General features: G+C 35.5%; 3 protein-coding genes and 1 long non-coding RNA gene across 4 annotated transcripts; all 4 read left to right on the top strand.

The window, feature by feature from the left end:
* The first annotated feature begins 2,454 nt into the window (after nt 1-2,454).
* LOC108170636 (uncharacterized) lies at nt 2,455-4,559 on the top strand. The gene is made up of 3 exons (XR_011581795.1): nt 2,455-2,940; nt 3,028-3,698; nt 4,381-4,559. It is a non-coding gene; the product is annotated as an uncharacterized lncRNA (long non-coding RNA).
* A 633-nt stretch (nt 4,560-5,192) lies between these two features.
* LOC103411521 (late embryogenesis abundant protein At1g64065-like) lies at nt 5,193-5,825 on the top strand. The gene has a single exon (XM_008350147.1). It carries the CDS (start codon nt 5,193-5,195, stop codon nt 5,823-5,825), a length of 633 nt encoding a protein of 210 aa, XP_008348369.1.
* Nucleotides 5,826-15,306: 9,481 nt separating this feature from the next.
* Nucleotides 15,307-15,939, top strand: LOC103445654 (late embryogenesis abundant protein At1g64065-like). Its single transcript, XM_008384698.1, has one exon. It carries the CDS (start codon nt 15,307-15,309, stop codon nt 15,937-15,939), a length of 633 nt encoding a protein of 210 aa, XP_008382920.1.
* Nucleotides 15,940-21,546: 5,607 nt separating this feature from the next.
* On the top strand, nt 21,547-22,179 carry LOC139196865 (late embryogenesis abundant protein At1g64065-like). The gene has a single exon (XM_070823213.1). The coding sequence runs from the start codon at nt 21,547-21,549 to the stop codon at nt 22,177-22,179; it is 633 nt and encodes a 210-aa protein (XP_070679314.1).
* The last annotated feature ends 3,133 nt before the right edge of the window (nt 22,180-25,312 follow it).

The raw sequence follows: 25,312 nt of genomic DNA, 5'->3' as shown, positions 1-25,312 counted from the left end.
GCAGATGCTATTCCCATCAATTTCCCTAAATGGAGTTACAATTCTTGTTGTTATGGTAGTTGGACTTGGATGATGAAGATCCAGTCTTGTTTGGATAATTAGACTCCTTGAATTTCACCGGGGTCTGGTACTCGGCGGTAAACCCTAACTCCTTGTCCACGCACTTTTACGTAAAGGTGAACTTAGCCTCTTGCTTGTGGCCCAACTGACTAGTGCTCTTGTCCACTAACTGTTTAACCTTGTAATTTTCAGCGTAATGGCTTGATACTCTACCATATTCATCATTGTATGAAGATCGAGCTTTGCTATAAAATTCTCTAGACTCATTGAGCTTTGGTTTGCTCACGGGCATCACTTTAAGGTAGCCAATCGTGTCACTGCATGCGTACGCAGGCTGCTTTGTATCTTTCTTCTTCGTCATTCTGTTGATTCGAAGGTTCTATGTTTAATTTATGAACTTTGAAACAGCTCTCACAAAGTATTGTGAATCTCGAAATGTCTTTGGCCTCGTCAAATCTTATAAGCAGTTGTTAACTATTCTTTGAGCTTAGACCTGTTTCCCTTTTGGCTAAGAAACCCGTCAACCTTATGGTGATGATTAGCCAAATAATCATAAACAGTGACTTCTATTTCTGCATCTTCATTTTCCTTCACTTGTTTGTTTCTCAATGTGAACCAGATCATGCCGGGATATTATACGGAGGGTGTAAAAAAAAAAAAACGTTTGTTCTCGGCATGGTTTCTCGTTCAAATCGCAATATCTTGTGCTCCAGTTTTAATAAACTTGTTTTGACTCTCAAATTCTTGAGTGTTCTTTTAGCCTTCTCGACATGGTTTCTCGCTCAATCAATGAGGAATTCACGATTGATCGATTTGGCGGAAGTGTGCGCTCAATTTTCATCGATTTGGGCAGGAATGTTGGGAGCATAATATTTTGACAAGCTTACCAGACTTACCAGAAAGAGTTCCTCGAGGATGTGAAGTTTGAGTCGTCTTTTGGTAAGATACTGGTGAAAGGTTGTGGTGCAGATGAATAGCATATTGCATCACTATCTTCATGCTGAATTGAATGGTCACCACTCATTATGTTGCTACCATTCATAACTATCATATCTTACTCTGGTAGACCTTTTTTATGATGATATGTGTTCGTCTCAACGTATATTTCCACTGCTTCACTTCTGAACCTTATTGTTATGAATACGTGGTTGTCGAAACACTTATAGCAGATCTGTTTGGTGCACTCTGGAATGTCACCACAGTGCTGTTGAGGTGAGAATCGGAAGATCTTTAAACTTCTATTGAATGGGGTGTGCTCTTATGGGGTTTTTACGTTGATCACTTGAGAGTCCTTCTTCTTTCCTCCAACTTTGACTTTGTTTGACTAGAAGTCTGCAACTAAGCAAAAATGGAGAAGTGGATTGGGCATTAGAACAACTCCCAAGAGATACTGCGTGTTGAGGAAGATGACTTCTCGTTTTCTGCTTGCTTGGTTCGAGCTTTTGGGTCTATTACTAACATGGTAGCCACTTCTCTTGAATCCCAAGGTACAATTTTCAAATGGGTTCTTTACTAGTGATACTCTGGAGTAGTTGGTCACATTTGGAAGAACTGAGGAGGATAGGATGCTTGGTGCTGGATAAAGTTTTACGACGACAGTTCGTATTTTGTTCGGTTTGAGTATGGCACTTGTTGCGGCATGGTACGAAAGTTGCTACATGCAACATTGGTTGTTAGAGGAGTTGTGCGAGCTTGTATTCGGAGGATCGAATTTACGACATGTGAAATTGTGCACCATCAGGAAATTACTGCTTGCTTATCGAGACAACAAATATATGATCGATATCACGGGCGGCCGACTGTTGTATCGATAACTTATTCGTTGGGTTCGTTAAGCAAGTGGACAAGAAGATTCGTCTACAGCAGCTGATGCAGATTAAGAATTGATATTCTTGGGGCTCGACCCAAAGACATCTTTTCTCGGAGTATGTGAAGTTACGAATTCTTGGGCGAGACCCATTTCCATTTTCAGTTTTGGTTTTCAGTATAAGTATTTTAACTTCCTTTACTTTAGTTATTTGTTTTTGTTGTTACAAATGTTTAGAGGAAAGTGTTTTCCATTTTCAATTTTAAGTTCAGCTCGAGTTTTCGACCTATATGTTAGTATATCTCTATTTTGACGTTATCGTATTTTATGTACTTATTTTTGACCTTACGTCAATATATGTTTTTGACCTTATATCTTATTAAAGTATGTTTTCTATTTTTACACTGATGGGGATGAAAGTAAGAGTTTGGAGGCATGATAGAGGATTTTGCAACCCGCTCGCGACGGTGTGACATATTCTCTTTGATGCACCCACTCTCACTAGATTTCTCTTTATATATATATATATATATATATATATATATATATATATATTCTTCTTACTATTTTAGAGTATTTCAGTTTAGTAGTAATTTTAAATTTCGGGGACGAAATTTTTATAAGGGGGGAAGATTGTAACACCTGCCCCCTAATTATAAAGATTTATGTTTTTAATTACCCCTAAATGTTTTAAATATATCAATTTCATCTTTTTTGTCTACCAAATCAGGATCCAAAGCATTGGATCCCTTTTCTTTCTAAATCTGCCACGTGGCAGCCCCCCAACTAATTTCTCTTTCTTCTCTCTTTCCCCCCCGTGAACTCCCTTCTTTCTTCTTCTTTTTTTTGTTTTTCTTTTCTTTCTTCATGTCTCTCCCTCTCGGCTCTCTCTCATCTCTCACTTCTCTCCCTCTTCTCTGCACCGCGCACACACGCACGCACCCATCTCCCCACGCGAGGAAGCCCATCACCCTTCATCACCGCGTCCTGCTCTCTCTCTCTCTCCCTCTCGTTCCCGCGACCCCAGAGAACCGGAAAAGGAGCTCCGGCGAGATTTTTCAATCTCCGGTTAGGTAAGCCCCTAATTCTCTCTTTTCGTCCTTGATTCTTGCGAGATTGAGGTTTAATTGGAGTTAATTCGTGATTTTTGGAGGTTATAGGACGAAATCGAAGCCGGGTGTAAGCACACCCAACTCCGGCGACCTCGGGGGTTATTCCGGCCATCTCCGGTCGTTCCACGACGAAAGGAAGGTATAGAAATTCTCCCCTCGTCTTGCTCTTCGTTTTGGTACCTAGATCGAAGTCTAGGGTTGTGTGTGGAAGTCGGCCGGAGCTGTGAAGCTCCGGTGGTGGTGCTCCGGTGAGGCCAGGCCTTCCAGGCCGGTTCCTGTAGCAAGAGGGCCTTAGGCCCGTGTGGTGGGGAAGCCCAAATCCTAACCCATATCCTTTTAATTATTTTTTTTAATTTAATTTAATTGTTATTGTTTTAGGACCCAAAGGCCCTCGGGCCGTTTATGTTTAGGGCATGTGGCCCATGACCCAACCCAAAAACCTTTTAAGGTTTTTATTTATTTTATTTTCTGTTTTAGGAATTTAGGGCCCTTTGGGCCATTTTCTGTTAAGGGGCTGAAAGCCCTTTTCCTCAAAACCTTTAAGGCCCTTTTCAGCCCAACCCAATTCAAAGCCCAATTGACTTTGACCTCTGACCAGTTGACTGTTGACTTAGTTTGAATAGAGTTTGACCAAAGGTACTCCTTTATGTGAATAGGTGAAATTATTAACGGTGATTCCGCTATACCTTTTTGGTACAGCTTTGCATCATCGGTGTACGGTGAGTGGACCCCTTCTAAAAATGCATGTTTTATTAATAGAAATGCATACATGAAAAGCATGATTTAATACTTATGTTTTATGAAGTACTTTATGAGATAGTATGCTTACTGAGGCTAGATTGAATTATTACTATTTTTCCTATAACCCATGTCCTTATAGAATATCCGATGGATGACGATATGATATTTAGAACATGTTTAGAACACCTCTTTGTAGTATAGATGATGGATGACTTTATACTACGAAGTTGTTTTTCAATATAAATATGTTCAGTGGTTTTGTACTTACCTAGTGGTCCTTTCCGCTACGGGACGTAGGGATAGATTCCGGTCCGTCCCGGGCGACGGTTTGGTGTTGGCATAGGGCCTGGAGTATGTTTCCTTTGGCTATTTAGCACAGGGATGGGGAGCCGGCATGGGGCCTGAAGTGTATTTTCCTCTGATTGTCTGCTCAGAGACGGGGAGTCGGCATGGGGCCTGGGGGTTATCGGACAATTCACTAGTGATTATTATATATACAAGTTATGATTTGAGATATTGCACGGCATGCTAGGTTTTGGAAAACCTATGTTTATCATTATATATGTGTTTTCATAAAACCTGGGGGTTAGTACGTTGATAACTGTTTTACTATATATATATCAACTTGGTCCACTCATGTTTGTTTTGCGCCCCCTTCAGGACTTAGAATCGAGGCGTACAATCCTGACATCCAGGCACTTCCGCTTCAGCATCTTCGAGTCCTTTCGGTGTAGGATCCATTCTTTTGTTCACTCCAATTTATATTATTTCTTTCGATGTTCTAGTTAGTTGTATGCTCTGAACACGTTCCTTAAATGCATATTCTTTATTCTTTTATATTTATAAGTCTTATATATCCGTTGTTTTCAGCATTTGCACTTAATAAATGGCTTTCGTCACCCTCGGGTGTCGGCCAGCACGTGCCTATCCTAGTATTCGGGGAAATATCGGGATCGGGGCGTGTCACACAAGCAATAATTGAAGAGGAAACCTTATTGGACAACAGAATCAGTAAAATTAAGAAAATATAAATGTTGATAATACTATAAACAATTTGATTAGTGAAGGGTGATTATTATAGAGTAATGGTTCACAATCTCACCTGCCATTTGGGAGATGTGGTGTATGCCAACGGATAGAATCGAAGCTTCTCTTGATGATTAATATGCTAAAAGTCCTCTCAAAACTCATCCATCATCTAGAAGTCAAAAGTAAGTTTTCACATTCGGCTTTGGACGCGTTTGGCGTCAGCAATAAAATTCTACCCTAACTCGCGATTTCCTGGAAATACATTCCCCCTCTTAACTCATTGAAAATAGGCCAAACTTCAAACACTATATATAGCACGCTACTCTTCCAATAATTCCACAAACAACTCCCTCCACTATCAAGTTCAATCCAAGAAAACCGAACCCACGAAACAAAGGTAGGGAAAGTTTCCTCCCCATTGCATACCAGAAAACAAAAGAAACATGGCTGAGAAAACCAACCAGGCCTATCCCTTGGCACAGGAAAATGGTTACCAGAGAAGTGATGCAGAGTCTTTGCAATCAGCCGATGAGCTCAAACGCAAGAAGAGAATCAAGTTGGCCATTTATGTTGGTGTTTTCATTGTGTTTCAGATCATTGTCATAACTGTGATCAGTCTCACTGTCATGAAAGTTAAGACTCCTAAGGTCAGGCTAGGCAACATCAACGTCCAAGAACTCAACTCTGTCCTGGCAACACCTTCATTCGATACAAAATTCACAACCCAAATCAAGGTGAAAAATACAAACTGGGGTCCTTACAAGTTTGATGCAAGCACTGTCACGTTTTTGCACCAAGGCGCGGCTGTTGGGCAAGTAGTTATTCCAAAGAGCAAGGCTGGAATGCTTTCCACCAAAAAAATGAATGTCGAGGTGAGCTTGAGTTCGAGTGCATTAAGTGGTTCCAATCTTGGCAGTGAATTGAGCAGCGGGGTGTTGACTCTTAACAGTGCGGCTAAAGTGACTGGAAAGGTTGAACTGATGCTTATAATGAAGAAGAAGAAGTCTTCCACCATGGACTGCACCATTGCATTTGATCTGTCAGCCAAGACGCTCAAAAGTTTGCAATGCAAGTGAAAACAGATTAGCTACTTGGCATTAGAGTTAGTACTAGTACTCTACATCTTTGGGAGTGATCATGAGTAGTTATTGGATTTTTTAATTCGTTGATCTTTATATTTCCTATACGTATATTTGTTGTTCATAATGCTACTTTTGGTTTTTGAATCACTTGAAGTTGCCATTTGTTTTACTAAGGCTGAATTTTATCAGTAACAGAGCCAAAATTTTAATTACTCATAAATATAGTTAAATTATGAAATTACAAATTGGGACAAAGCCTCCACTACTTTTCTAAGTGGAGGTTTTACTACGCTCAGGTTCTATAATTTGCCACTCCAAAATTAATCGAACAAAGCCTGCATTATTTTTCCAAGTGAGCGCAGCTGCACAGCCTGCACATACTAGGCATGCATTAGCTCCGCCCGTGATTTTTACCAAACAATTTCCGATTACAATTTCAATTAATAAAAAAAAATAAAAAAATAAAAAAAAAAACTTCGAACTTTTTATATCGTTATTATTAAGGAAACTTCTAAAGATGTTAGAGAGAATAAAGAAGAATACAGCTGTTTTATTGAAGAAAGAAGAAGAGAAGAAGAAGAAGAATGTTTCTTCCTTGAAACTCAGTGCGAGAGTGCTCTCTGAAAGTTCTCCATTTTTTCAAGGAATATGCTTCTCACACAGATTGTGAGCTCACACACTTTTTAATGTAATAATCGTTGGAGGAGAGAGAGAAAGAGACAGATCCTCAATTCAATCTCAACCAACCAATTCATACTCCACTAAGCTTAAGACATTTGTATACTACCAAGTCCTATGAGACTCAACTAACATATTTAAAATGAATCACTGAATCTTAGCCTATGAGCTAAGACACATCACTAAACATATTTGTAATTTACTTAAATCAATTCATCAATTTACACATTAACACTCCCTCTAAATTGTGAACTGATCTTACTCCCAATTTCTCTCTGAGATAACAAAACTGCTCCTTGGCCAGTGCCTTTGTGAATATATCTTCAACTTGATCTTTGGTTGGACAGTACACGAAATCAATGATTTCATTCTGCAGAGCCTCCTTGATAAAATGATACCTTCGATTGATGTGCTTGGTTTTCTGGTGGAAAATGGGATTCTTAGTAATTGCAATAGCAGAGGTGCTATCACATTTCAACGGAGTTGCCACAGTCTGTGTTTCACCAAAATCTTCCAACACAAAGCTCAACCAAGTTGCCTGTGCAGTAGCTTCTGCTGCACTGATGTACTCTGCTTCTGCAGTGGATAATGCAACACAGTGTTGCTTGACTGAGGACCAAGAAAATACCCCACTTCCAAAAGAGAATGCATACCCTGAAGTACTTCGCATATCCTCCTCTGATCCACTCCAGTCACTGTCATAGAATCCAAACAACATTACTCCTTGACCTTTCTTATACTCCAAACCATAGTCTAAGGTTCTTTGTATGTATCGCATCACTCTTTTTGCAGTTCCATAGTGCTTATTAGTTGAGCAATGCATAAATCTTGCTAGTAAGCAAGAGGCATACGTGATATCTGGTCTAGTTGCAGTGAGATACAACAAGCTGCCAACAATTTTTCTGAACTATGCTACATCAACTGCTCCACTATCATCATTCTTTCTCAGTTTATCACCTGGAACAAGTGGAATACTAACAGATTTACAATCCTGTAACCCAAACTTCTCAAGTAAAGAAGTAGCATACTTCTTTTGATGAATGAAAATACTACTTTCAGTTTGCATAACTCCCATTCCAAGAAAATGATGTAGCAAACCCAAATCTGTCATTTCATACTTATGCATCATATTAGCCTTGAATTCTTGTATCATTTCAATGCTACTGCCAGTATAAATAATATCATCAACATAAATTGACACAATGAGTATTCCTTTATCCTTATCTCCTTTTGTATACAAAATTGCTTCACTATCACTCTTTTTGAACCCACAGTCTTCAAAATAAGCATCAATTTCACTGTACCAAGCCCTTGGTGCTTGTTTCAGTCCATAAAGAGCCTTGTTCAACTTGTACACTTTGTTCTCTTCCCTTTCTACAATAAATCCATCTGGCTGATCCACATACACTTCCTCCTGAAGAACACCATTCAAGAAGGCAGACTTAACATCTAATTGAAATAACTGCCAATTGTTCTTTGCAGCTAGAGCAATCAATGTTTGTATAGTGTCCAACCTTGCAACATGTGCAAATGTCTCGTTATAATCCACATTAGGCTTCTGTGCATATCCTTTAGCCACCAACCTTGCTTTGTTTTTCTGCACAGATCCATCTAGATTCAGTTTGGTCTTGTATACCCACTTTACTCCAATTACAGGTTTGTCAGTTGGTCTATTCACCAAGTTCCAGGTCTGATTCTTCTCTGTCATATCAATTTCATCTTGCATAGCAACTTTCCAAGCTTCATCCTTTGCAGCATCTTCAAAATTTTCAGGTTCAACAATGTACAGATTGCAATGTTCATATATCTCACTCAGGTTTCTCCATTTCAAAGGAGTTGAGTCAAAAGTTTCTGTATCCACAAAATGAGTTTGTGCACATACATCATGAGCACTTAATCTTTCACAAGAAATGGAAGATGATGACTGAGAGGACTCTCCAACTTCAATATCATCTATTTTTCTAAAATCAGATGAAATTAAAGGAACACATATCTCTTTCACTTTATTTTCTTCCCAATTCCACTTTCCATTCTCATCAAACACTACATCTCGGGATATGATCACTTTCATGGTAGATGGATTTAGAATTCTATATCCCTTATCACAAGCTCCATATCCAATAAAGATTCCTTTGACACTTGATGCTTCCAGCTTGTGTCTTAAATCTCCAGGTATAAGAGAATAACACACAGCACCAAATACTTTGAGATGTTTGATCCCAGGTCTTCTTCCACTGTAAGCTTCAAATGGTGTGACACTATCCAATCCACTTGTAGGACATCTGTTTAATAAGCTTCAAATGGTAGTCCTTTCTCATACAGCATACTTTTAGCCATTTCCACTACTGTCCTATTCTTCCTTTCTGCCACTCCGTTTTGCTGTGGAGTATATGACAGAATGAGTTGTCTTTCCATCCCAATTAACTCACAGAATGCATTGAACTCAGTGGAATTAAACTCTCCACCCCTATCACTTCTCAGTTTCTTCAGTGAATAACCACTTTGCAATTCAACCATAGCTTTAAACTTTTTAAATATTCCAAACACTTCTGATTTATTGCTCATAAAATAGATCTAACACATTCTTGAATAGTCATCAATGATTGTGAGGAAATATCTGTTTCCAATTGTGGTTGGAACCTGCATAGGTGCACACACATCAGAATGAATCAGTTCCAATAGTTCATGTGCTCTCCATGTGGTCTCCTTAGGGAATGACTCTCTGTGATGCTTTCCAAATACACAGCCTTGACATACATCATCACTGTCTTGGATTTCAGGCAGCCCCAATTCCATTCCTTGACTCTGCAACCGCTTGAGACTCCTAAAATTCAGATGCCCAAACTGCTTATGCCATAACTTTGCATCATCTTGCACATTTACTCTCAATGCAAGTTCTTTGTTGGTACTGAGATTTAGAGGAAAGCATCTGTTTCCCTTCTATTTTACACTGACCACTAGATTTCTTAGAGATTTATCATCGAACACATTTACCTTATAATCTCCAAACAGAAGAAAGTAACCATGCTTTGTCATTTTTCCTACACTGAGCAAATTCTCTGTAAGACCAGGTACAAGCATTACTTCTCTTATATATCTTCTGCCCTTCATTGTTTCAATAATCAGTGTCCCATTTCCAGTCACTTTAACTAAGTTTCCAGTGCCTACTTGGACCTTGGCTTTCACATGTCTGTCAATGTCAACAAGTAAATCTTCCCTGGATGTCATATGATTACTACATCCACTATCTATGTACTATTCATCACTAATTTTCTTCATTTCTCTAGAATGGTTAGCATAAAATAGGTTTCCAGTTTCCTCTATCTAATTAGCAAAATTCACCTGTTGCACAACCTTGTTTATATTGTAGTATCTTGCAATATGACCAATTTTGCTACACTTGTGACATTTGACCTTGTTCTTAACCCAACACTCTCCATAGTGAAGTCTATCACAGAATTTACACTCCTCCCCAGTGTTATTGGTATCATTCTTCACAAGGAAACTAGCCTTATTGCCCCAATCAGCCTTGTTACTCCACTGTTTTCCTCTTTGCTTAAAATTTTTCTGGTATTTACTACTGTTTGGCTGACCATTAAACCTATTTGGCTTTGGTGCAATATTCAAACTAGTAAATGCTTTCTCCATACTACTCTCCCCATGTCTATCAAGCCTTTGTTCTTAACCTTTTAAGATATCAACAACATTCTGTGCATCTATGGTGTCTAAGTCCTTAGTATTTTCTATCACAGCTGCAATACTATCATAAGACTTAGGTAGACTGATTAACAACTTCTGAACAATTCTTTGATTACTCAGATCTTCACCATAGCTTTTCATTTGGTTGATCAGGTCAAACAGTTTAGCAATATACACAGAGAGAGATTCATTATCATTCATGTAAGTGTATTCAAAATCCCTTATAAGACCTTGGAGTTTCACAGATCTTACTTGTTTATCACCCACAAATTCTTGTTTCAGGATGTCCCACACAGCCTTTGCACTATTCTGGGTTGCGATTCTTGGAAAAATTTGATCTGAGACGGCACCTTGGATGATTACAAGTGCTCTAGCATACTTGACCATATTCTCACGCATCAGCTTCTTCTCTGCCTCCGTGAGCTCCTCCTCCTTCTTCGCCGGAGTTTCATACCCATTTTTAACTAGATCCCACAGTTCGTGTGATCGGAAAATGGTCTTCATTTTGATTTGCCAGAAATCAAAATTCTCGCCATTAAAGACTGGCGCTTTGAGTTCTCTTCCTCCAGATCCAACCATGTTAGACTCGATCACTGATATGAACTTGAATCACTGTAATGAGCTTTTGCTATGAATCTGAGCTCACCCTTTCACAAACACGACGCCCAGAAGTTCAGACTCAACCTGGCTCTGAGGCCATGTTAGAGAGAATAAAGAAGAATACAGCGGTTTTATTGAAGAAAGAAGAAGAATAAGAATGTTTCTTCCTTAAAACTCAGAGTGAGAGTACTCTTTGAAAGTTTTCCATATTTTTAGGGAATATGCACACAGGTTGTGAGCTTACACACTTTTTAATGTAATAATCGTTAGAGGAGAGAGAGAAAGAGACATATCCTCAATTCAATCTCAGCCATCCAATTCATACTCCACTAAGCTTAAGACATTTGTATACTACCAAGTCCTATGAGACTCAACTAGCATATTTAAAATGAATCACTAAATCTTAGCCTATGAGCTAAGAGACATCACTAAACATATTTGTAATTTACTTAAATCAATTCATCAATTTACACATTAACAAAAGAGGCCACTTAAAACATAGCATTGATTCAACAAGGTTCTACAAATACAACGAGTGTTGCTATGCCCATTCATTTGTCTTGTTTTCTAACTTATTATGACAAGAATCATATAAGTACAATTAGGATTTACAATCATATAAGGAAAACTATGATACTGGAGAAGAATTTGGAGATACTATTTCAATTGTAGCAGTCCTCCTATACCGGTCAAGTCTGTTCGAACCATGACATGATTTGTGAAGAGCCTTGGTGAGAAAGTCTACGAGTTGATTAGCAAAGGAGATAAAATAAAAATTCTTTTTTAAAACCTTTACATGACGAAATTCAAATATTTCGTGCCTAAAGCCAATTTATTTTCTTTTTTATTTTAAATTCTAAAATAAAATTATTTTCTTAGATTTTATTAATTTTTAAAAACTTTGTGTGATGAATATTAATATTTCGTCATCTAAACACTATTTTTTTTATTTTTTATTTTTTATTATTTTATTTTCTTGATGAATCAACACTTCGCAACCTAAACCCTATTTATTTTATTTTATTTATATATTAAATTGTAAATAATTTTTTTTTAATTTTTTTTTAAATTTTGCACGACGAATATTGATCTTTCGTGGCGTAAACCTTGTTTATTTTATTTATTTATTTTAAATTGTATATTACAAATTATTTTTATGAATTTTGCACGACGAAACAAAATTTAATATTATTTCGTCAAACAAAATCCTTAAATTTGGGCGGGTGCCGAAAATTGGACTCGGGAAAATTATTTTGAATTTTTTTTTTTAAAACTTTGAAACGACCAATCTTTCGTCGCACAAAATTTTGAGCAACCAATCCTTTCATCGAACAAAATCCTCAAAAGGAGAAATTAGGTTATTATCCTTCCTTTTGCTACTCCATTGATTAAAATTCTATTCCTTTTTAATTTTTAATCAAGATCCTTGGTATGAATAACATCATTAATTATTTCAATATAGAAAATATTTTTTAATCTCTAAATATATTCATTTAATGTTAAAAATACAATTAGCATATTTATATTTATGACTAAATTTTTTATCATATATTTTTAGTTTTAGTTTTTAATTTGTAATTCTTTTTTAATTTATACCAATTTTATTTTCAGTTTTAATTTGTAGCCATATATTAATTTCTTTTTGTGCCCATATTTTTTAAAGTTTATTTGTATTTATACCCATATATTTTTTTTATTTGTACTTTTTATTTTGATAAATGTACCCATGCTAATTATATGTACCCATTCATGTAAAATTTTTTAATCTTAAAATGTACTCATTCTTAAATATACCAATTTGTTATATGTAAAATGTACCATTTTTTTACATAAAATGTATTCAATTTTTTTCTAATCCATTTTTAAACTTATATGGGTACATTTTTTTCCTTTGATTTTAAAATGTATCCATGTCAAGTTTAATCGAAGAAATTTACCAATGTTATTAAGCCTAATATCTTTTTTTTTTTTTTTGTTGTGATTTTGAAGAATGTACCCATGTTTACACACACACACACACTATAGTATATTTATATTTTAATATTTTTAATCCCACAAATTATGGTTTTTTATTTAAAATCTCATTTATATAAACAACTAAAATTTCTAATTTTTAATTTAAAAAAATATAGTAACGTACATAGAAATAAATTATCACATTGATTTCAATGACCTCGACCAAAAATTAAAAACTAACAAGGTTTCAATCAAAGAATATTCATAACTAAGGACCGCATCCAAAGTCTCCCTTCTAAAAATTTAGGTGGGCGCCAAAAATGGGACGCGGGAATTTTTTTTAAGACTTTTCGTGACCAATCTTTCGTTGCACAAAATTGTATTATTTGTTGCACAAAGTGATACGGTTTTTAAAACTAAAATAACTCCTCTACAAATTTCTCAATGTCTCTCCCTATTCTCTTACCACTCCTTTCTCTTTCCCTCAACCCAAATCCGACCATTACTCTCATACTCACTCCTCTTACTCACACTCAATCTCTCCTCTCTGTCTTATCTCTCACTCACTCACTCACTCTCTCCTCTCTCTCACCATCTCCTTTCACTGTCTCACAATCTCTCCTCCTCCCAATCTCTCATTCACTCTCAATCTTGAGTAAAGGTATTTTCTCCCTAATTTTTTTTTTCAATAATGTGTTTTTGGAGTTAATTTTGGGTTTAGGATGGGGTTTGGGGTCAGGTTCAAGGTGATGGGGAGTTTGAGGTCAGATTTGGGGTATGCCGATTTTAGGGGAGGTTATGCCCATTTTTTGGTATTATTTTATGTTGTTTTTTGGTTATTTGACCATGTTTTGTTTCTCATAGGGAATCGTTGGGACTTTGACGGAGAAAGTTGAGAATTAGGATTTTATTATTGTACTTTATTAATTTATATGTACATTTTAAATATAATATATATTATGGATAATTTGATCAATATTTTTCATATGTAATTTTATTTTGAATGTATCAATTTAAATTAAAGCAATTAAAAAGTAAAGTCATATAATTAAATTAAATTAAAAACAAGTAAAAACTCGAAAAATCTTGTGCTACCAAATATTTCGTCGTGCAAACAATTACTATAATTAAATTAAAATAAGAGAAATAATAAAACAATTTTCGTCGTGTAAAATATTAAATTAATTTAATTAAATAAAATATATTTAAAAAAAAACTAAAAACTTTGAGCGACGAATCATTAGCAACAAAAAATTCGTCGCGCAAGGTTTTGAGTAATGAATTCATACTTTGCACAACCAATCTTATTTCGTCGCGCAAAGTTTATTTTTATAGTAGTGACAGCTTTGTATTCACATCTATTATCTTCATAATTTATATTAATCCCTCGGCTTTAAACGACCAAAACTCTCAATCTTCAAGAGTTTTGAACTTCTTGCTTGTAATGGTTACGAGCAATAAATTGAAGACGAACCTAGACAACAGAATAAGTCAAAATTAAGAAAATATAAATTTTGATAATACTATTAACAATTTCATTAGTGAAGGGTGATTATTATAGAGTAATGGTTCACAATCTCACCTGCCATGGGAGATTTGGTGTATGTCAACGGACAGAATCAAAGCTTCTGTTAATATGTAATATGCTAAAAGTCCTCTCAAAACTCATCCATCATCTAGAAGTCAAAAATAAGTTTTCACATTCCGCTTTGGACGCGTTGGCGTTAGCAATAAAATTCTTGCCCCAACTCGCGATTTCCTGGAAATACATTCTCCCTCTTAACTCATTGAAAATAGGCCAAACTCTAAACACTATATATAGCACGCTACTTTTCCAATATTTCCACAAACAACTCCCTCCATTATCAAGTTTAATCCAAGAAAACCTTACCGACAAAACAAAAGCAGGCAAACTTGTTGGAAAAATTAAGGTCTAATTGCTATAATAAATCGCATAGAAAATCAAGAAATAATTCATGCAATTATATATCACAATAATGCATGCACATGAGTAACCAATGTTAAATGAACATGATATAATGGATTAGAAAAACCTAAAAAATACGGTTGAGGCAAATGTTGAACACTTTGTCCTTAAGACAAGTTTACGCCTCACTACGGTGCTCATGTTTGATCGGCACATGTCTCTATCTCTCAAGATACAAAGACCACGTCCTTGTAATAGTAACACTCCAAATCACAAGGTTCCATGAATCACTATTGTGTTGAAAACTCTCTCATATAGACTTAATGAGACTCTCTAATATTGAGTGCACTCTATGTGTTATGTAAATAATGAAAAGTTATTTTGTGATTATAGGGGGCTTCCCTATTTATAGAATGTGAGATACCTCTTTAGAAAACATGTGACTATTCATGAAGAGTCAAAAGTTGCAACTCTTCATTTGAGTAAACACATCTTTCTACCAAAAGGTTCCACTTCTAATTTCCATTCAATTAATAAATTTAATATAATATTATTATTATTAAATTTTCCAACAAAAGTTTCCTCCCCATTTCATACCAGAAAACAAAAAGAAACATGGCTGAGAAAACCAACCAGGCCTATCCCTTGGCACCGGCAAATGGTTACCAGAGAAGTGATGCAGAGTCTTTGCAATCAACCGATGAGCTCAAACGCAAGAAGAGAATCAAGTTGGCCATTTATGTCGGTGTTTTCATTGTGTTTCAGATTATTATCATAACTGTGATCAGTCTCACTGTCATGAAAGTTAAGACCCCTAAGGTCAGGCTAGGCAACATCGACGTCCAAGAACTCAATTCCGTCCCGGCGACACCTTCATTCGACACAAAATTCACAACCCAAATCAAGGTGAAAAACACAAACTCGGGTCCTTACAAGTTTGATGCTAACACTGTCACGTTTTTGTACCAAGGCGCGGCTGTTGGGCAAGTAGTTTTTCCAAAGACTATGGCTGGAATGCTTTCCACCAAAAAAATGAATGTCGAGGTGAGCTTGAGTTCGAGTGCATTAAGCGGTTCCAATCTTGGCAGTGAATTGAGCAGCGGGGTATTGACCCTCAACAGTGCGGCTAAGGTGACTGGAAAGGTTGAACTGATGCTTATAATGAAGAAGAAGAAGTCTTCCACCATGGACTGCACCATTGCATTTGATCTGTCAGCCAAGACGCTCAAAAGTTTGCAATGCAAGTGAAAACAGAGTTGCTACTTGGCATTAGAGTTAGTAATTGTACTCTACATCTTTGCGAGTGATCAAGTCTAGCTATTGGATTTTTTAATTCGTTGATGTTGTCATTTGCTTTACTATGGCTGATTTTTATTAGTGACGGAGTCAGAATTTTACTTATATGGGGTGTAAAGAAAATCAACCAAAGTATATATATATATATATATATATATATATATATATATATATATTTTTTTTTTTTTTTTATAAGAAGACCACCAAAATATAGTTAAATTATAAAATTACAATTGGGACAAATCCTGCTCTACTTTTCTAAGTGGAGGTTTTACTACGCTAACAGGTATAATTTTCAATTTGCCACTCCAAATAATGGGACAAAGGTTGCACTATTTTTCCAAGTGAGTGCAGCTGCCCGCACTAGGCAATGTAGGTAGACCTGGCACGACACGACATGACACGAAATTAACAGGTGTTCGGGTCAACACGATAACGAATCGGGTTGTTATCGGGTAACCTGATAAGCACTTATTAAGATAACATGTTGGTTTGGGTATACACGTGGGTTATAACCCTAAAAAATACTATAATAATTATATATATTAATTTAACAATTTTATACCGCTCAAAACTATACTAATTATATATATATATATATATATATATATATATATATTAAATTAAATATTAAAAATTGGTGACCATTGGATCGGCTTAAATATACATACCATTCAATTCTTAAGTGTTATATGTACAAAATAAATAAATTTAAATCTACTTAATAAATATATGTATATATATACACACACATACCACATTGAACTTTATGAGATACGAATTCTACGAAACTAATTTTAACGATCTAACCGTCAAACTTGTTTGTATATACTTCAAGATAGCATCAGCAAAAAATCGTAAAAAAACAAATATTCAGAGATCAACGGAACAAAATTTTTCGACGGTTATCAACGAAAAATCACAATGTAACGGATATTTTCACTCCAATTTTGATGATTTTTTACAGCTATACTTCTTGACCCTATATGAATACAATGAATTAACTCGATCTTCAATTTAAAATATTTACACTAGTTATACTTAATGAAAGTATGAATAAACTTTTAAGTGTTAGTGAATCTATTGTTTTGATGGGATACGCATTCTACGAAACTAGTTTCAACGATCCAACCTTCAAACATGTTTGTATGTACTTTGACATCGCATATGCCAAAAATTGCAAAAAATAAACATTCAGAGATCAAGTACTGGGACAAAACTTTTTTACGATTATAAACGAAAAATCACGATTTAACGGTTATTTTAACTCCAATTTTGACGATTTTTTACAGCTATACTCCTTGACCCTATATGAATACAATGAATGAATTTGATCTTCAATTTAAAATATTGACACTAGTGGATACCACAAAATCTTATGTTATACTTAATGAAAGTATAAATAAACTCTAAATGTTAGTGAATCTATCGTTTTGATGGGTTACGCATTCTACGAAACTAATTTCAACGATCCAACCGTCAAACTTGTTTGTGTATGCTTCAAGATCGCATACGCCAAAAATCACAAAAAAAAAACATTCAGAGATCAAGTAAAGGAACAAAATATTTCAACGCTTATCAAGGAAAAATCATGATTTAACTGTTATTTTAACTTCGATTTTGATGATTTTTTATAGCTACACTCTTTGACCCTATACGAATACAATGAATGAACCCGATCTTCAATTTAAGACATTTACACTCGTGGATACCACCAAATTTTATGTTATACTTGATGAAAGTATGAATAAACTTTTAAGTGTTAGTAAATTTATTGTTTTGATGGGATACGCATTCTATGAAACTAGTTTCAACGATCCAACAGTTAAACATGTTTGTATATACTTCAAGATCCCATACGCCAAAAATTGTGTAAAACAAACATACAGAGATCGAGTAACGGGACAAAACGTTTCGACGGTTATAAACGAAAAATCACAATTAACGGTTATTTTAACTCTGATTTTGATGATTTTTTACAGCTACACTCATTGACCCTATATGAATGCAATGAATGAACTCGATCTTCAATTTAAAATATTTACACTAGTGGATACCACAAAATCTTATGTTAAACTTAATGAAAGTATGAATAAACTCTTAAGTATTAGTGAATCTATTGTTTTGATGGGATACACATTTTTCGAAACTAGTTTCAACAATCTAATCGTCAAATGTGTTTGTATATACTTCGAGATTGCATAAGCCAAAAATTGCAAAAAAAAAAAAAAAAACATTCAGAGATCAAGTAACGGAACAAAACTTTTCGACGGTTATCAACAAAAAATCACGATTTAACAGTTATTTTAACTCTGATTTTGATAATTTTTTACAGCTACACTTCTTAACCCTATATGAATACAATGAATGAATTTAATCTTCAATTTAAAATATTGATAATAGTGAATACCACAAAATCTTATGTTATACTTAATGAAAGTATAAATAAACTCTAATTGTTAGTGAATCTATCGTTTTGATGAGATACGCATTCTACGAAAGTAATTTCAATCATCCAACCGTAAAACTTGGTTGTGTATGCTTCAAGATTTCATACGCAAAAAATCGCAAAAAACAAGTATTCAGAGATCAAGTAATGGGACAAAACTTGTCGACGGTTATCAACGAAAAATCATGATTTGACGGTTATTTTAACTTCGATTTTGATGTTTTTTTACAGTTACACTCCTTGACCCTATACGAATACAATGAATGAACTCGATCTTCAATTTAAAATATTTACAGTAGTGGATACCACAAAATCTTATTTATACTTCGTGAAAGTATGAATAAACTCTTAAGTGTTAATGAATCTATTGTTTTGATGGATACGCATTCTACAAAACTATTTTCAACGATCCAACCGTCAAACATGTTTGTATATACTTTGAGATCGCATACGCCAAAAATTGTAGAAAACAAACATTCAGAGATCAAGTAACAGGACAAAACTTTTTTACGGTTATAAACAAAAAATCACGATTTAACGGTTATTTTAACTCCGATTTTACTGATTTTTTTACAGCTACTCCTTGACCCTATATGAATACAATGAATGAACTCGATCTTCAATTTAAAATATTTACATTTGTTGATACTACAAAATCTTATACTATACTTAATGAAAGTATGAATAAACTCTTCAGTGTTAGTGAATCTATTGTTTTGATGAGATACACATTTTACGAAACTAGTTTCAACGATCTAACCGTCAAACATGTTTGTATATACTTCAAGATCGCATAAGCCAAAAAGTGCAAAAAAATAAACATTCAGAGATCAAGTAACGGGACAAAACTTTTCGACGGTTATCAACAAAATATCATGATTTAACGGTTATTTTAACTCTGATTTTGATGATTTTTTTACAGCTATACTCCTTGACCCTATATGAATACAATGAATGAATTCATTCTTCAATTTAAAATATTTACACTAGTTATACTTAATGAAAGTATAAATAAACTCTAAATGTTAGTGAATATATCGTTTTGATGGAATATGCATTCGGCGAAACTAATTTCAACGATCCAACCGTCAAACTTATTTGTATATACTTCAAGATATCGTAAGCCAAAAATTGCAAAAAACAAACATTCAAAGATCAAGTAACGAAACAAAACTTTTCCATGGTTGTCAACTAAAAATCACAATTTAACAGTTATTTTAACTCTGATTTTGATGATTGTTTACAGCTACACTCCTTGACGCTATATGAATACCATGAATGAATTTGATCTTCAATTTAAAATATTTACACTAGTGGATACCACAAAATCTTATGTCATGATGATTGATGAAAATTGAGGATTTTGTAAAAGGAATAACATGCAAGCTTTGAGTTCCATTGATAAGGTTTAAACTTTTGAGAAATGCTTCACAACCTTGAAAACAAAAACTCTTTCATTTTGCATATCCTTGCACATTTAATATTTTGTAATAGACTAGTAGTGTATGGATGTTAGTGTATGAATGTTTGTTAATTAGGCTCTTATTTTCGAGTGTAGATGTAGCATTTAAAGGACAAATATGTTTTAATGTTTTGAAGTAATATTTATGTGGCAATGTGTGGTATGTGCAAATTTAAGAAGAAAAAAAAAAAATTCTTAACGGGTCATAATAGGTCATAATGGGTCGGGTCACTTTACCCATTTGACCCGACCTGTTAAGGACCCGTTAAGATAACGGATGTGACACGACACGACTCGTTAAGATAACATGTGTTACACGAAAACAACATGAAAACGACATATACGACCCATTTGCCAGACCTAAATGTAGGCATGCATTAGCTCCGCCCGTGATTTTACCAAATAGTTTCCGATCGACTTAGACTTTAATTATGAAGTACGATTACAAATTCAATAAAAAAGAATCTTCGAACCTTCTATATCTGTAATATTTAGGGAACTTTTAAAGAGGCCACTTCAAACATATAGCATTGATTCAACAAGGTTCTATAAATACAAAGAGTGTTGCTAAGCCCATTTATTCGTCTTGATTTCTCTATTTCAGTCGAAAATCATCTTGTTGAATTATGATTCTTTGTATTGTTTATTGTGAATTTTTAAATTAAAGCAATTAAAAAATAAAGTCATACAATTAATTTAAATTAAATTAAAAAATCGAAAAATCTTGCGCTACCAAATATTTCGTCGTGCAAACAGTTACTGTAATTAAATTAAAATACGAGAAATAATAAAAGAATTTTTGTGGCCCAAAATATTAAATTAATTCCATTTAATAAAATATAAAAAAAACCAAAAACTTTGTGTGACGAAGATTAATTTTCGTCGTACAAACCCTATCTTCAAGAGCTTTACGCGATGAACCATTAACGACGCGCAAGGCTTTGAGCGATGAATTCATACTTTGTACAGCAAATCTTATTTCGTCACGCAAAGTTTTTTTTTTTTTTTTTTTTTTTGTAGTAGTAGTAGTGATAGCTTTGTATTCGCATCTATTATCTTCATATTTTATATTAATCCCTCTGCTCTAAAGGACCAAAACTCTCAGTCTTCAAGAGTTTTGAACTTCTTGCTTGTAATGGTTACGAGCAATAAATTGAAGAGGAAACCTTATTGGACAACAGAATCAATCAAATTAAGAAGATATAAATCATGATAATACTATAAACAATTTGATTAGTGAAGGGTGATTATTATAGAGTAATGGTTCACAATCTCACCTGCCATTTGGGAGATGTGGTGTATGCCAACGGATAGAATCGAAGCTTCTCTTGATGATTAATATGCTAAAAGTCCTCTCAAAACTCATCCATCATCTAGAAGTCAAAAGTAAGTTTTCACATTCGGCTTTGGACGCGTTTGGCGTCAGCAATAAAATTCTTACCCCAACTCGCGATTTCCTGGAAATACATTCCCCCTCTTAACTCATTGAAAATGGGCCAAACTCCAAACACTATATATAGCACGCTACTCTTCCAATATTTCCACAAACAACTCCCTCCGCTATCAACTTTAATCCAAGAAAACCGAACCCACAAAACAAAAGCAGGGAAAGTTTCCACCCCATTTCATACCAGAAAACAAAAGAAACATGGCTGAGAAAACCAACCAGGCCTATCCCTTGGCACCGGCAAATGGTTACCAGAGAGGTGATGCAGAGTCTTTGCAATCAGCCGATGAGCTCAAACGCAAGAAGAGAATCAAGTTGGCCATTTATGTCGGTGTTTTCATTGTGTTTCAGATCATTGTCATAACTGTGATCAGTCTCACTGTCATGAAAGTTAAGACCCCTAAGGTCAGGCTAGGCAACATCAACGTCCAAGAACTCAACTCCGTCCCAGCAACGCCTTCATTCGACACAAAATTCACAACCCAAATCAAGGTGAAAAACACAAACTGGGGTCCTTACAAGTTTGATGCAAGCACTGTCACGTTTCTGTACCAAGGCGCGGCTGTTGGGCAAGTAGTTATTCCAAAGAGCAAGGCTGGAATGCTTTCCACCAAAAAAATGAACGTGGATGTGAGCTTGAGTTCGAGTGCATTAAGCGGTTCCAATCTTGGCAGTGAATTGAGCAGCGGGGTGTTGACTCTCAACAGCGCGGCTAAGTTGACAGGAAAGGTTGAACTTATGTTGATAATGAAGAAGAAGAAATCTTCCACCATGGATTGTACCATTGCATTTGATTTGTCATCAAAGACGCTCAAAAGTTTGCAGTGCAAGTGATCAGACTTGCGAGATCCATATTAATTCTTGATTTGTTATTTTTTCATTTTTTTTCACTCTTTGTGAGTTTAGTGTATTTTCTGCAGGAATACATTATTATTGCTGTACTTATTTTTTAAATATGATGCCCTATTTTTTCTTTTTTTCTTTTTTTTAGTTTGTACTTACTACATTTTAGGCATATATATTCAACGGTTCCATAAGCCAGTAAGATTACAATTTAATCTACTACCATTTATATGTGTGCCAAACGTCTTAGGAGACATCATTTGTGACACACCCCGATCCCAATATTCCCCGAACACCAGGATAGGCATGTGTTGGCCGACACCTAAGGGTGACGAAAGCCATTTCTTGAATGTAAATGTTGAGAACAAGAAATAAATCAGACTTATAAATTTAAATATAATGAATATGCGTTTAAGGAACGTGTTCAGAGCATACAACTAACTATAACACTAAAAGAAATAGTATAAAATTGAATGAAACAAAGGATGGGTCCTACACTGAAAGGACTCGAAGATGCCGATGCAGAAGTGCCTTGAAGCCGGGATTGTACACCTCGATTCTAATTCCTGAAGGGGGCACAAAACAAACATGAGTGGACCAAGTTGATATATATAATAATACTGAAACAGTTATCAACATACTAACCCCCTAGGTTTTATGAAAACACATATAGCATGATAAATAAAAATAGGTTTTCCGAAACCTAGCATGCCATGCAATGTCTCAAAACATATCTCGTATATATAGTAATCGCTAGTGAATGTCCAATCTCACTCCAAGCCCCGTGCCAGCTCCTCGTCCTTATGCCAATGGCCAGAGGAAAATCACCTTCAGGTCCCGTGTCAACTTCCCGTGTCTATCAACCCATAGTTAGAGATTATTTTTTCAGGCCCTATGCCAACATAGTAACCTTGCCCGTGGCGGAATCTATCCCTCGCCCCGTAGCAGAATAGGGACCACTAGGTAAGTACAAAACCATTGAACATACATATATTTGAATAGTAACTTCATGGTATAAAGTCATCCATCATCTATACTATAAAGAGTTGTTCGAAACATGTTCTAAATATTATATCGTCATCCATCAGATATTCTATAAAAAACACGGTATAAGAAAAATAGTAATAATTCAAACTAGCCTCAATAAGCATGTTATCTCATCAAAACATTTCATAAAATATAATCATTAAATCATGCTTTTCATGTATGCATTTCTACTATCAAAAAATGCATTTTAGAAGGGGTCCACTCACCTTACACCGTTGGTGCACAACCGTACAAATAGGAATAACAGAATCGCCGCTAGGAATTGCACCTAAGCATATAAAGAGTACGATTACCAAAACTATACTCAAACGATTGAATTTGAGAAAACTAACGTCAAAAACAGATTCAGGACATTGAATTACCCTTAGAAGGGTCCTGGGTAAATTTCCAAAGAGTCAACACAAAGAATATTCCTTGGAATAGTCCAATCGGATTTGGGCTGGGTTGGTGAGTTTGGGCCAAAAGGTCCTAGGCCCGTAAGCCTAGGTTATAAGGGTTAATGGGTTAGGCTTTTAAGGGTTTTAAGGGTCACAGGTTGGGCTAAAGGCCTATGGGTTTTGGGGTTGGGTTCAAGAGATTAAAGGGTTTAGGGCTGGGCTTGAAGCCTGGCCCAATTGTTTTTGGGTTTTTAAAAGAAAACCAAATAAATAAAATAAAAAATATTTGGGTTGGGTTTAAAGCTTAATGGGCCATGGCCCTGGGTTTGGTCAACTGGCCTTGGGCTTGGAAGCCCGCTTCACGCCAAGGAAGAAGGCTGGATTTCAGCCGAAGAATTCCTGAGCTTCGATAGAGCTCGAATCTTAACCATTATCAACGATGTAAAAACAAAAAATGTAGATATCAAGGCAAGGAACAAGAATATACCATGAAGAGGTTGAGTTGACGTCGAAATTGACCGGAGAATGCCAACAAAGGCCGAGTTCCTCACCGGAAAACATGGAGAATGTTTCCCCGACATGTTTATGTGTCTAACAACATACAACACACTTAATTTACTACCACACAACGTGAAATGACAAGTGGTTTCTCGAGGCTTACCCAAGTCGGAGGGACGAGAAATCTCGCCGGAGTCGAACTCCAAACAGTGGGGGTACCACTGTGCACAGAGAGAATGCAAGAGAGAGAGAGATAGACTTCGATGGGTTGGAGATCCTGACGAGGGAGTCTCGAGGGAAGGAGAGAGTTGCAGAGAGTTTCGGGAAGAGAGAGAGAGTGATGAGTGAGAGGACAAGGAGAGAGCAAAGAGGATAGAGACCAGGGGACACAAATCAAGGGGTAGGCCCCTTGGGTTCACCAATTAGGACCCAAAAACCATTTTTTAAATAAAACGGGGGTGGGGTTTTACAATTTGGGCTTGCCACACACCCCCTCTGTTATTGGGTTTTAGCTTGATTTGCTATTATTTTATTTATTTTGTTAATTCGGTCTTTTCTTTTGGACTAGGCTTCCTTACTTATTTTCGTTCAAGTAACTTATAATATATATAAGGCCCAAACCAATTAATCAAATATAAAATGAAAAAACATTTCTATAAACAATTCAAACTTCACCATTTTTACATTGTTAAAACCCATTCTAATTCAATCTTATAGGAATATTTTCAAGCCAAATAGTAACATTTAGCAATGGCTTCAGCTACCTAGATTAGTTAGATTATGTTTGAATTCATATAACACATATTTAGAACCTTAGTTACGGTTACAATGCAATTCGGTTCATTTGTACTATACTCTGATCATATATTTTACAGCATGGGATTTGTCAAATGCTAAGCATGAATATGATCGCCATGATATAACTCATGTATGTTGCTTTGGCCAAAGACTGCTTCTGAATATAGATCGTCAATGGGCTACTAGAATATCAACCTTCATAATTGCCTACAAGGTGACAGATTTCTTTTTGTGCATTCATGTATCTCCATGTTGATACACATGATCCCGAACATCATGCTAAAGGGCTTAGCTATTTTTTGAGAGCTTCGAAGCAAGATCGAGATCATATTCATTAACACAAGATAACCAGTGAAGCCTCATATCTAAGCACTAGTAGCATCCATAACTCAAAAGTGTGGAAT

This window comes from Malus domestica, chromosome 06 (assembly GCF_042453785.1).
Source record: "Malus domestica chromosome 06, GDT2T_hap1".
In the NCBI taxonomy this organism is placed as follows: domain Eukaryota; kingdom Viridiplantae; phylum Streptophyta; class Magnoliopsida; order Rosales; family Rosaceae; genus Malus; species Malus domestica.
The sequence above is the reverse complement of the archived record's forward strand: the minus strand, read 5'-3'. Positions and strand labels throughout refer to the sequence as shown.

Excerpts from the sequence above, each read along its gene's own strand:
- LOC103411521 (XM_008350147.1), top strand. The coding sequence starts at position 5,193 with ATGGCTGAGAAAACCAACCAGGCCTATCCCTTGGCACAGGAAAATGGT.
- LOC103445654 (XM_008384698.1), top strand. The coding sequence starts at position 15,307 with ATGGCTGAGAAAACCAACCAGGCCTATCCCTTGGCACCGGCAAATGGT.
- LOC139196865 (XM_070823213.1), top strand. The coding sequence starts at position 21,547 with ATGGCTGAGAAAACCAACCAGGCCTATCCCTTGGCACCGGCAAATGGT.